Source organism: Cryptotermes secundus, unplaced genomic scaffold (assembly GCF_002891405.2).
Source record: "Cryptotermes secundus unplaced genomic scaffold, Csec_1.0 scaffold592, whole genome shotgun sequence".
Taxonomy (NCBI): Eukaryota; Metazoa; Arthropoda; class Insecta; order Blattodea; family Kalotermitidae; genus Cryptotermes; species Cryptotermes secundus.
In genome coordinates, this window is record NW_019734362.1 from 313,812 (window position 1) to 327,261 (window position 13,450).

The window sequence follows — 13,450 nt, forward strand, 5'->3', positions numbered from 1 at the left end:
ACCTTCTATAGGAAAGAATGCATAAGGAATTCTATCTTCTTTAAATTCTACATTTGCACGGTTCATTTTTCCAGATTGCTTTGATACTGTCTTGATTTTGTCCTTCAGAATCTCCAGAGTCACAGGCACAAGACATGACTTCATTCTCCTGAAAAAGTAAACATAAAATATAATTTTAACTGGCGCTGATCCTTTTAATAAGAAGCTTGAGAAATATGTCACATGCTCAATTCAGTATAAGCCTTTAAACAACAGAATGATTGGAGAATACAGCCCTGTTGGGCTACACAAAGTCCAATGCTATGCAATTTTCTCATCCAATTTATGTAACTCTGTGACAATATAATCTACTCATACATACTACCTCAGTTAATATATTGAATACTGCCCTTCTTTAAATTATATACTGTATATTTCTTACCCACAATTAATGAGTGTATCAGATGGGTGTGCTACAACTCACTTCTTAACGGAGACCATAATATGTCCATGCATATATAAAATATTTGTAAATATTATTCAAAGAGCTCCACAATGTGGGATAAATGTATATAAACTGTAGCAATTTCTCAGTATATTATAAACATATAAATGCGAGAAGAAATGTTATTGTTTTAAAAAGTTTGTGGGAACATCCCACATATATTTATACAGCACCCACTTTCCAGCTAACTTTTCACCATCATGCGTGCTAATCAATCACATTCAAAGTCAAAGTCATGTTGCAACTGATGGTCAGTCAGTCAGTCTGTCCTGGTGTCGAGCCCCAGCTGGGGCTCATGACCAGATATTTCTTTTGAATGAAAGTTACTGTCTTGTCTATGTGGGGCGCCATCTCTGACGAGAGGTTTGGTCTGTCATTTGTCAGTCAGTCTGTATTAATATGTCCACTGTCTGTATTTACATAAATTTACAATACACACTTATTTCTTACTTTTATGTACAATATATACAAGGCCTCTGTCAGTCCAGGCTCAGTACAGCAGATTACGCCCTATTTCCAGTATTACTCGCTACCATGGCAGTCTAGTCACTTGAAGGGTCGTATGCCTGACTGCCGCCAAGTTTAAGCCTCTTATACTTTCTGTGGTGGGCTTCGCCTTGTCCGATGTTGCGAACATTCTCATTCTCATGAATTTGTATGACTTCTGCTTGTTGCCTGCATAATTTTGTTATAAACTCATATACATATGGGATTTTGAATGCCATGTGCAAATTGCGGACTGGTATGCGCCTCGGAAAATTACCAATGGTGCGGAGAACCTTGTTTTGCAGGCGCTGCAATTTCACTAGATGGGTGTCTGCCGCCTCCGAGGCAGGACTAGCATAAGTTATTACAGATCTAATAAGAGCTTTGTGGAGGGTCAGTTTAATGTCAGCACTCAATCACTCACTTTTCAATAGGGATTATACTCTAATGAATGTTCTGAAGGCCTTGGCTTCGATTAGTTCTACATGCAGTCACCATGAAACTCTATTATCGAAGAGTACACCTAGATATTTTGCACTATTTACAAATGGAATATTTCGTCCATTTAGAGTAAGACAAGACTCAGGCGGTCGCCGACCACAAGAGAAGTAGACCCCCCCCGAGTCTTATCTTCATTAATTTTTATATTCCAGCGCTCACACCAGGTCTCCATTGAGCTGAGACCACGCTGGAGTTTTCTAACAATAAAACCCTCTTTGCGATCTGTCGCATATAGACAGGTGTCATCCGCAAAAAGGGCCAAATGAATACCATGAGTTTGGGGGGCACAATTAATATACATGTTGAAAAGGGTGGGGGAAAGGACTGAACCTTGTGGCACCCCTGCTTGCATTTCCCTTGGCGTTGACATTTCGCCTTCAACAGAGACCCTGAATTTACGTTTAGATAGAAAGGACCCAATAAGCTTGGTCAAAGGGTTGGGGAATTCCAATTTTGATAATTTAAACAGCAAACCTGAGTGCCACGTGGTATCAAAGGCTTTTTCGATGTCCAAGAACACTGCAGCCGTAGACATTTTATTGTTGAAATTAACGGTCACGTGGTCTGCCAGCCTCATACATTGCAATGTCATGCTGTGACGTGCATGAAAACCAAACTGGCTTGCGTTGAGCAGGCCTCTTTCTTCAATATGTTTACGGAGGAATTTCAAAATTACTTTTTCGAATAGTTTTCCTGTCGTGGACAGGAGGCTGATCGCACGTAAATTTTGAGGGAATTTTGGGTCTTTACCAGGTTTGGGTAAAGTTATTACTTTTGCTTCCTTCCAAGTTGTTGGAAAATGAGAAAGCTGGAGGTAGTGATTGAATAAATGTGTTAGATGAACCAATGATCGCCTTGGAAGGTGCCTGAGGCATTCATTTGCGATGCCGTTGATTCCACAGGCCTTTTTTTAATTTAAGAGATTTTATTAATTTCTGTATGTCACATGGTCTGATCTTTTGAGTGGGTGTGTCTACAGTTTCCAGCAGAGCTTGAACTCTAGCCTCCACCCACCGTTCATGGTTATCGTCGCACAGATCATGTGGTGAGAACTGAATTTCCAAACGGTCGGCAATTGTGTTGGCTTTTTCAGAAGGGTACCCATTGCATTGCTTCCAACACTTGCATTTATACTGCACTCACTGTCTAGCCCATGTCCAGATCATTACATGTGCTAGCCAATCAGCGCTCTGCAAATTTCGCTCCTCCATCACACATTGTATAAAAGGTGGAGCACAAAGCTCACAATCATGAGTCAACACGCTCAGTTCAGAGCGATCAGTCATCAGAGACATCAGCTCTTCACTGCAACCAGGCAACTGACGTAGTTGCCGCAGGCCTCCAGCGACCAGGCAACCAAAGTAGTAGCTGCAAGTCTGCAGTGAACGCATCTTCCGCAATCCCAGCAACCGGCCGAGCCAGCCGATCCTACCGGCGCATGCAGCACTGCATCACCATCCAGACAGGCCAGCTAAATGGCCGTAAGACTCCGCCCACTACAGAGGAGTGAAATCTGCTGACACACTTGCGGTGGAACGAACTGCCATTAGAGGGCCAGCCAACGTTTGAACATTCTACATATATCCTGTATTCTGTATATTCAGTTTAAATGATTTAGTATATACAATTGTTACAGTTTCACGTGGTTTGTCTATTGGAGTATCGACAATCCCACAAGTTATTTCCTCCATTCAGCAGTATTCAGTATTTAGATACCTTCTTGAAAGAATCCTCCACCATATCAAGTCTCTCGAACGCATCATCTTCCTGTGAATACAGAATATCATGTCATGTTATCAATTGTTTTAGGGAACAAGGAACCACATTCCACCTTCAAAAGTCTGAATAGAAACTGCGACATTATGCTTTTGGAATGACACATTTCACTGTTTTGAGGATCAGGAAATTTCTGGTCTTCTTGTTCTAACAACATGTAAGCCCTGAAGAGATACCTATTTCCCAAACATATGCCAATATCATGTCGTATGCCTGAACTCCATGTATAGCTCACCAAAATTTTCTGGCACAGTGCATTGTTATATGACACTTCTGAGTATATATCCTTAATACTGTACATCCTTAACTGCAAAAAATTCATCTTTGTGCCCCAAAGTAAAGACTGTTACACATATGTATGCTATTTTAAAATTCACAATACATATCATACAATATAAGGGGGATGGGATTACATTCTCATTCAAAATTGGCCTAGATACAAGACCCACAATTGAGATGAACCCTGTGTTTGTTCTGTTCATCGCTACTCATTGATTACATACCTTCTCGATATAGTCCTCCAGATTCTTCAGCATATTGGGCAAAGTATGTGTGACTTGTTTACACTTCCCCACCTGAGAACGTAAAATATATTGTCATACAATAAAAAGCAGAAAAACTTGCCATGTTTGAAGCATCTCAAAAGTACATGATACTCTCATACACTTTAGCTACAGGTCTCTTCACACTGTGAGAAGGAACAGGGAGTGCTGCCGTGGGGAAGTTCCCAGCATCAAACTTCCATTAAATATAATCACTAACATCACAATCGATTCATATTTCTCCTACCAGAAGTAAACATTAAGCCACATGCAAATTTATAACACTATGATGAAGTAGTAAATGTAATCTTTGGATTTCTGATTTTCAATACTGCCCTTCTTTAAAAAAATATAATGGAATTTCATCCCCTCCAGTAATGGGTATATAAGTTAACTACATGCCACTTCTTAATGTTGACCACAGTAGTAGTAGTTTAAGTGAGAATGAAAATGCTCATTAGTCCCGGACTAGTTGCATTGTTTGGACTTAAAAAAAAACAACAACAACAACAAAGTCTGTGGCCTGTAGTCTGCAAGAAAACTATACCGACCAAGTGACTGCTGCTTGTCGGTGAAGTTAGTGCCAACTTTAGCAGATAGAGGGTGTCGCGTGGTCAGTGCAATGGATCCCCACAGCCATTAATCTCGGTTTTCTATACCGAAGACACTATTTCCTTGAAATTATTATAATTATTCCTCAATTATCCTCACGAGGCTGAGTGGACCCAGTTCCAGACCCACTACTTCTCAGAATCGAACTCAGGACCTCTAGATTTGTAGCAGGAACTCTGACCGCTAGACCACAGGGGCCACATGACAAGTAACTGCACAACATTATGCCACTCTCATGTTCCATGCTTGAATTACATGAACAGCTCAGCAAAATTTTTTCTGCCATGTTGGTGTACTGTTATATGCTGTTTTTGAGTATATCTGTAATGCTGTCCATCCATCATTCAGATAATTCATTGCCAATGTGCCCTCAAGTAAATTCTCTGTGACAATCATATGCTACTCTAAAATCCTTAATAAATACAATGCAATATAAGTGGGATGGGAATTAAATTCATGTGCAAAAATGTTCTAAAAAGGAGCCCCAGTTTCGATATTATTGTCTGCACATGGAGCAAGATCAGATCCAGGTGCTGCAGGGCCCATCCACGTCACAATATATAGACTCTCAGGGCAGCCCTTCTCTTGGCACAAAAAATTCATCTTCTACGAAAAATTTAAAATTTCTGTCAGTTAGAAAAGAAGTAATTAGCTAAATGAGACTTGTAAGAAAATTCTAATTCTGTAAATGTATATACTAAGCCAGAGTGTCATGTTGCATCGAAGGCTTTCCTGATATCTGATAATACAACAGCCATCGACATACTATTGTTGAAAACTAGGGTAACATCATCTGCCAGCCTCATACACTGAAGTGTCATACCGTGATGTCCTCGAGAGCCAAACTGACTTGTATTTAGTCAATTTCTTTCTTCAATGTGTTTTTGGATTGTTCTACACATAAGCTTCTCAAACAGTTTTCCAGTAGTGGACAAGAGGTAAACAGACATTAAGTCTTGGGGAAATTTTGGGTCTTTACCAGGTTTTGGCAATGTTATGGCCTCTGTTTCCTTCCAAGGTGTCATGAAATGACCAGGCCGAAGGGAGTGATTAAATAAATGTGATTAATACATAAGAGGCATCCTTGTAAGATGCCATCAAAATCACAGGCTTCATTAATTACAAAGATTGTATTTCTTTTGAGACATCACAGCATCGGTAATTAATAGGGGTGTTTTCATCAATGGTAGGCTAAGGCTCCACCTGTTGTCTATGGTCAGTCTCTCACAGGTGATGCACTCTGAACTAGCATTCTAAGGAGTCTGCGATTATGTTGGCTTTATTGATGGGATAAAATATGGGACCTAAGGAACCATGAATCGCAGATGGTGTCTTTGGTCCACCAGCTCAAACACAAAGGACAAACAGCAGAGCATTCCACACTAGATACATAGAACATATGCAAGCAGTTAGAAATAATAATAGTAATTCGGGATATTCAAACAACATACTAATACATAATATATTCATTGATAACTCAAAATTAAGAGACTATACTGTAGGACCCTTTATAAATGGCTTATCCGATCATGATGCTCAACTCATAGAAATAAATAATATTGACCTTCAGCCCAGTAATCAACAATATCAAACAGTAAGGAAAATCAACAAGCATACGATGGCAGATTTTGTCACAAAATTAAGTAATGAATCATGGGACAATGTATTTGACAGCAATAATATTGATTCTAAATTTAATTGCTTTCTGAACACATACTTGAGGATCTTTTATTCAAGCTTTCCCTTAAAAATAGTCAAAAATGAAAATAAAAACAAATCCACCTGGATAACAATTGGAATAAAAACTTCATGTAAACACAAAAGACAACTATATTTGGCCAGTAGGGACAGTAATGATCCAAGACTAAAAAGTCACTACAAAATGTACTGTAAAATTTTGTCAAAAGTCATTAAAGAAGCCAAACAGAATAACTATAACAGCCAAATTCTAAAATCAAACAATAAAATTAAAACCACCTGGGATATTGTGAAAGTTGAATCAGGAAAGAAATCTGTTAATGAAGACGTACAAAGTTTGAATATTGAAGGGAAGTCCACTAACAATCCACAAGCTATCGCAAGTGCATTTAATGAATATTTCCTTTCATTAGCTGAGAAAACATATTCCAATAATAATAATAATAATAATAATAATAATAATAATAATCCAATATACTATCTGTCTCGTGCCTTTAACAATTCATTTCCAAATATCAATCTCAAATTCTCAACAAGGAAGGAAATTGAAAACATTATTAAATCCCTTAAGCCCAAAAATTCACATGGATATGATGAAATCTCTACCAAATTACTTAAAGCAAGCTCTGTTTACATCAGTTCACCCTTGAATCATCTATGTAATAAATCTTTATCATCAGGTACTTTTCCTCAACGCTTAAAATACGCTGTAATGAAACCACTTTTTAAAAAAGGAGAGAGAAAATGCATCTCTAATTACAGACCAATATCCATATTGACTTCATTCTCAAAAGTCTTTGAAAAAGTTATGTATAATAGACTACTTGAACACTTAAATTCTAACAACATATTAGTCAAAGAGCAATTTGGATTTAGGAAAGACCTAACAACAGAAAAAGCAACCTATGAACTAACTAACGATATTTTAAGTGCTCTCAATGACAGATTAATTGTGGGAGGGATTTTCTGTGATCTAGCAAAAGCTTTCGATTGTGTTAATCATGATATCTTACTATCGAAATTAAATTTCTATGGAATAACTGGCAAAGCTAATGAATGGATCAAATCATACCTCAAAAACAGGTATCAAAGAGTTGAAATAAATAATAAAAACTCCAGTCATAATGCATTTTCAAACTGGGGAATTATAAAGCACGGTGTTCCACAAGGATCAATTTTAGGTCCCTTACTTTTTCTTCTCTACATAAATGATCTATCTAAAACCATCAACAATAAATCTAAACCAATTCTATATGCAGATGACACTAGTATAATATTTAAGAACTCTAAATTTGAAAACTTTAAAAATGACATAAATATTGTATTTGAAGCCTTAAACAGATGGTTCGAAGCCAATTTACTCTCATTAAATTTTGATAAAACCCATTACATATCATTCACAACTAAAAACAACCACCAAATTGATCTGGACATCAGTTATGCCAACAAATTAATCTGTAAAGTACTTGATACAAAATTCCTTGGAATACATGTAGACAGTACACTGTCTTGGAAAATACATATTGAACAAATTATACCTAAATTAAATGCAGCTTGCTATGCGATGAGATCAATTAAGCCTTTTATGTCACAGGAAACATTGAAGATGGTTTACCATGCCTACTTTCATTCTATTATGAACTATGGATTAATATTTTGGGGGAACTCTTCACATAGTGTAATAATTTTTAAAATACAAAAGAATATAATTAGAATCATTACAGGATGTAGAAGTAGAGATTCATGTAGAGAATTATTTAAGAAATTAAAAATTCTACCTCTTCAATCGCAATACATATTATCGCTTCTCTTATTTGTTGTTTACAACAAAGATAAATTCAAATTAAATTCTGATGTCTATAACATGAATACTAGACAAAAATATAACTTCCACCTACCCTCATCAACTTTATCAGTATATCAAAAAGGAGTCTACTTTACTGGCATAAAAGTGTTCAACAATCTGCCACAAAGTATTAAAAACTTGGGCAATGATACTAAAAAGTTTAAATCAGAGTTAAAGAATTATCTACATGCTCATTCCTTCTACTCTTTAGATGAATACTTCAATGTAAATAGAGAATGATGTAAAATTAAGTTATATTAATTTTTAAGCTAAAATTGCCTGTACTTATGTATGTAACCTTTTGACTTGTTCTGTATCCAAAGGTACTAACCTGCTTAGGATTTATATAATGTAAATAAATTCAATTCAATTCAATTCAATAAACAATGGATATAAATATGAAGCACTATTCTACAAGCCAGACGGTCACAGGTTTGATTACCAATGAGGTCACTGAATTCTTTCAATTTATCTAATCCGTCCAGCCGCACTATGGCCCTGGGGTTGACGCAGTCCATAATAGAAATCAGTACCAGAAATCTTCCTGTGGGTAAAGGCGGCCAGCATGTAAGGCTGACAACCTTACTGCTGCATATGACCTGACTGTCTAGAAAATGTGGGAGCCTCAACATCTCACAACCCTATGGGCTACCATGGCTAGTTACAGGGACAGCTTTACCTTTTCTCTTTTTAACATAACAGATCCTATAGACATCATAAGAAAACACAAAAATGGAAACACTTAAACGCATTGGAAAAATACCACATAAGCAAGAACTGCAAAGATAACTAGCAAACGAATGACAAACATCGAGATTCAAAACGTAATAGCCAGAGCACTGCAGTAAACGAACACCAGCTACCAGCATACAACATGCCCTGCATTATGTGTGACAACAGTGCCAACTTCATCACGAGCACCACGAGTGACTGTGATTAGTTTAAGCTCTCATAGGAGCATGCAGAACAGCCAGACACACAGAAGAAACAAACAAACCAACAGCAACGTAAGTAACATCAAATATGCTAAGACAGAATATACATAAATATATACCTTAAAAATACAAAACATTAATATAACCCATTACATATTACAGATAAACCAGGCACATGCATAACAATGGCACAATAACATCATATAACCTAGAATATTCTGAAGCATTTACAAAAATGAAAAGCGAACAACATAATAGCAGAGCAGCAGGTTCCTTCTTCCCAGCAACTTATATACTCAAAGATGGCCAGTTAAGCCAAAACATGTAATAGTTTATAATAAAGTGATGAAAATGTGTGCATGTTAATGAAGTTGCATATGGATAGCAAGAATCGGAACACAAAGTTGAATCCATATCTCCTTTGCCACTCATAATTTTCTGGCAGTATAATATACCAGCATACCCTAATTTTCAGTAAATATCTTGAATATTGTTCATGCTGAATTAATACAGCATATTTTTCATGCCTACAAAAGTGTTTCTAAAATTTTAACACATATAAGTAAAATGTGGGAAAATTTTCTTGGTACATTTTAATCATGTAAACAAGAAAACATGAAATAGTACCATTTGTAAATGTTTCTCTGTATATTTCATCACTGTTCATTAATTACACACCTGCTTGAAAGGAGCTTCCAGTAATTCAACTCCTTCGGACATAATGTCAATGATTTTCCCATTATCTTCTCTCTGTGAACACAGAATACATTTTTGTCATGTCTGCTGTTTTAATACATTATGTTCTTCTGTTTTGCCTCAGGTATGTGATATTTAATACTCTTAAAAGAATCTGGAAATTTTCCTTGTTGCTGTTGCAGGAGAACAGCCTTTAAGAGAGATATGCCCACATAACTACATGCAACTCTTGTGGCTTTTGCCTGTACTACAAGTTCAGCAAATCACAACTTTGTGGGCCATTAAGTTATGAGTACAAGCAGGTTTAGTGTATCTCTTGAATACTGTCCATCTTTAATTGAAGTACTCAACTTATGGCATGCCACTCACAACTTTTTGATGGTATAATGTACTGAAACACCCTGCTTTCCAGTTAATAATTTCAACATTGTTCTCATTTAACAAAAATGGGACATTTTCATGGCCCCAAGCAATGAGTGTATGACATGCTTAAGCCACGGCTCAGTTGTTATATCTTTACCACATAAACACCAATATGTATGAAAGTGTATTGCTTGAAAAGTTTCTCTGTACTGGTCATCACTATACAGTATTTACATACCAACTTGAAAGAAGCTTCCAGCAATTCAAGACCCTCTGATAGAATGTCACTGACTGCCTCATTTTCTCTCTGTGAACAAAGAATAAGTTTGGTCATATTCTGAGTTGCTTTAACAAGATGCCTGGTATTATGTCCAACATTTGTGAGCCCGAATAGCAAACGTAATATTATGAGTTTGTAATATGACTTGGGAATGAGACAATTAACACCATTAAAGGAATAAAAATATTTCCACTTCTTGCTCTTCCATGAAGCCATCCCAACCAACTGTATGCAACTCTTGTGGTTTCTACCTGAACTGCATATACTATGTATCACAAAGTTGTGGGCTATTGACATAAAGGAACATGTTGCTTTGAGTACATATTGTGTATTTTCAATACTGTTCACCTTTAAGTAAAACATGCATCTTTGTTATGCCCATCACTAAAGACCATATCTGGTGCACACGGTACATCATATTTGTTAATGAATGCCATATTACAAATGTGGGATGGATATAAAATTTTTGTGCAAAATGATTAAAAATAGGAGAACAAAACTTGGGGAACAACTGTATACAAATCATAACAAAAACACTTGATACGTTTCCAATTCATGTAGAAAAGAAAGTATCAAAATTCAATCCATCTTAAATGCTGCTTTTGTACTCTTCATTAACTACACATTGCTTGCATACCTCTTTGGCACGGAGCGCCATTTCACTCTGCTGCACAGACACAGAAACCAAGACTTTTATATCTTCCTGAATCTGTGAACATACAATATAATTTTCATCATCTCTGTTGCTTTAATAAGAATATGAGAAATGTGTCACTGGTTCAAAGGACTCAAGAGCAAATGGAACAATGTGATATTGTCATACACTTTAGGTACAAGCCTTCTGACATTTGAAAAATGATCAGATAGGCTGCTCCTGTTGGTCTTCTCAGACCCCAACTTTTGTGGAATTTCCTCATTCAATGTACGTAGGTAAGTCAATAATTATCCGCAATGTAGCTATAAATTTTATTTGAATACAAATAGAAAATTTACATTAACATCATTTTTCAACATAGTCCCCTTGCGTTTCAACGCACCTGGTCCATCGTTGCACAAGCTTCATATGCCCTCAGAAAAGAAGGTTTTCGGCTGAGCAGCGAGCCACGCATGCACCGCTTCCTTCCCTTCTTGGTCCGAGGTGAATCGACGGCCCATTAATGCCCCTTTGGGTGGACTATATGGAGGATGAGCCATTACATCAAACTTGAGTTTCCAGAGGGTTTCAGAGGTGTGGGCAGCAGTATGTGGACGGGCATTGTCGTGCAACAACACAACACCTTTCGACAGTAGTCCTCGGCATTTTCTTTGAATTGCAGGCTTTAGCCTGTCAGTAAGCATCTCACTGTAACGAGCACTGTTTATTGTTGTGCCCCTCTCCTGATAATGTTCCAGTACTGGGCCTTGTGAGTCCCAAAAACTGTAAGCATCAGTTTTCCTGCGGACAGTTACCTTTTGAACTTTTTCTTGCTGGACGATTGTGGATGTTTCAATTTCATACTCTGCCGTTTACTCTCCGGCTCGCAATGATGGATCCATGTTTTGTCACCAGTGATGATTCTGTCTAAGAAGACATCACATTCGTTACCATAGTGATCCAAATGTTGTTGGCAGATGTCCAAGCGCGTTTGTTTATGCAACACTGTGAGTTGTTTTGGGACCCACTTTGCACAGACTTTATGAAACCCAAGTCTGTTGTGGATGATTTTGTAGGCAGAACCATGACTAATTTGCAGACGATATGCCACTTTATCAATAGTCACTTGTCTAACAGAACTATGTCACGTGCATGCTCAATGTTGTCCTCATTTGTGGCCGTGGATGGTCGTCCGGCTCCTTCCTCATGCGTAACACTTGTGCGACCATTTTTTAATTTTTAAACCCATTCGTAGACACTCCGTTGTGGCAAAACACTGTTCCCGTATTGTGCTGAAAGTCTTTGATGGATTGCGGCCCCTGATACACTTTCCGACCACAAAAACCGGATCACTGAACATTGCTCTTCTTTGGTGCAAACAGAAAGTGGAGTAGCCATGATTAACGGCAAGGCAGCAACGATCAAACTGACCTAGAAACATCAAACCTGCGCAGAAATAATGACAAGGAAACCACGCATGGTGATGCTGTGCAAAACGACCGTGCTGCTAACAGAAACACAAATACAATTGCATTGTGAATAATTATTGACTTCCCCTCGTATATGCGCTTCATGTTCCTTCCACTGGAACCACATGTTCAACTACTCTGAACTTTGTAACAGTAAAATGTATTTGCACATACTGCCTCACAGTATTTTGAATATTGCCCTTGTTTAATTAATGTACCGCATATCTGACCCCCTCGTTGGTGGCTCCACCTTATCGTGGTGAGGGGGTTTGAGTATGCCAAGGACCCTGAGAGCTATATCAGTGGTAGTGTAGCTACTGGCAGGGCCTCCCTTGCTGGACAGGTCAAGAGAGACACCAAAAACTGATGCCGGAAGCAGCGTCATCAACAGCGACTTGAAGCAGAGCAAATGATGCTCGAGATGGTTCAAGTTTGTATAGCAACAGGCGTGACCAGAGTGGTTTGAACGGCTGTTGTACTGCGATGTGGAAAGCAAATTGAAAAACTTCCACATTATCACTTTTCCTGGATAGCCTCTTTCCAAAAACAGAGATACCAAGTATGCGAGATGTTTCCTCTGGAGACAAAACAATCCGGAGGTAAACTACTCCCCCAATTGGATCTCCGGGGGGGGGAGTGTTTCTTGAGGAAATGTCATGCAGGAGTTATGACAAGAAAAAGTGCGAAGATCAGAAGGAACATCACGGCTACAAGATTGGAATATGGAATATAAGGATCTTGAATCAAGCAGGCAAATTGGAGACTGTGAAAACGGAAATGCGCAAGAATGAGGTGTCAGTTTTAGATGTCAGTGAAGTGCGATGGAAAGGACAAGGTCAAATAAGAAGCGATGATTATACAGTGTATTATTCTGGAGGTGAATGGGCTGAAAGAGGTGTGGCAATAGTGGTGCATAAAAGTGTAGTGAGGAGTGTTGTTAAGAAGATTGTTTGTAATGACAGAATTATTGCTCTCAAGTTAAAGGTGGAACCAGTAGATATACTGATTATGCAAGTGTACATGCCAACATCAGAGTATGAAGATGATGAAGTGGAAAAAGTGTATGACACAATTGAAGAAATTCTTCAGGAAGATGGAAGAGGAGACACAAACAGCATCATATTGGGA

The 13,450-nt window shown here is 37.9% G+C and overlaps 1 protein-coding gene across 6 annotated transcripts in view; it reads right to left on the reverse strand.

The window, feature by feature from the left end:
- The window catches only part of LOC111868881 (uncharacterized protein PFB0145c), a 63,826-nt gene that overhangs the window by 1,662 nt on the left and 48,714 nt on the right, over window positions 1–13,450 (reverse strand). For all 6 annotated transcript variants that reach the window (XM_023859947.2, XM_033753217.1, XM_033753218.1 and 3 more), the window contains 6 exons: window positions 10,857–10,928; window positions 10,178–10,246; window positions 9,559–9,630; window positions 3,751–3,822; window positions 3,188–3,238; window positions 3–148 (listed from right to left, as the gene is read on the reverse strand). In XM_023859947.2, the coding sequence (XP_023715715.1) occupies window positions 41–148; window positions 3,188–3,238; window positions 3,751–3,822; window positions 9,559–9,630; window positions 10,178–10,246; window positions 10,857–10,928 (444 nt within the window). In that variant the 3' untranslated portion in view covers window positions 3–40. The remainder of the gene's footprint in view (window positions 1–2; window positions 149–3,187; window positions 3,239–3,750; window positions 3,823–9,558; window positions 9,631–10,177; window positions 10,247–10,856; window positions 10,929–13,450) is intronic.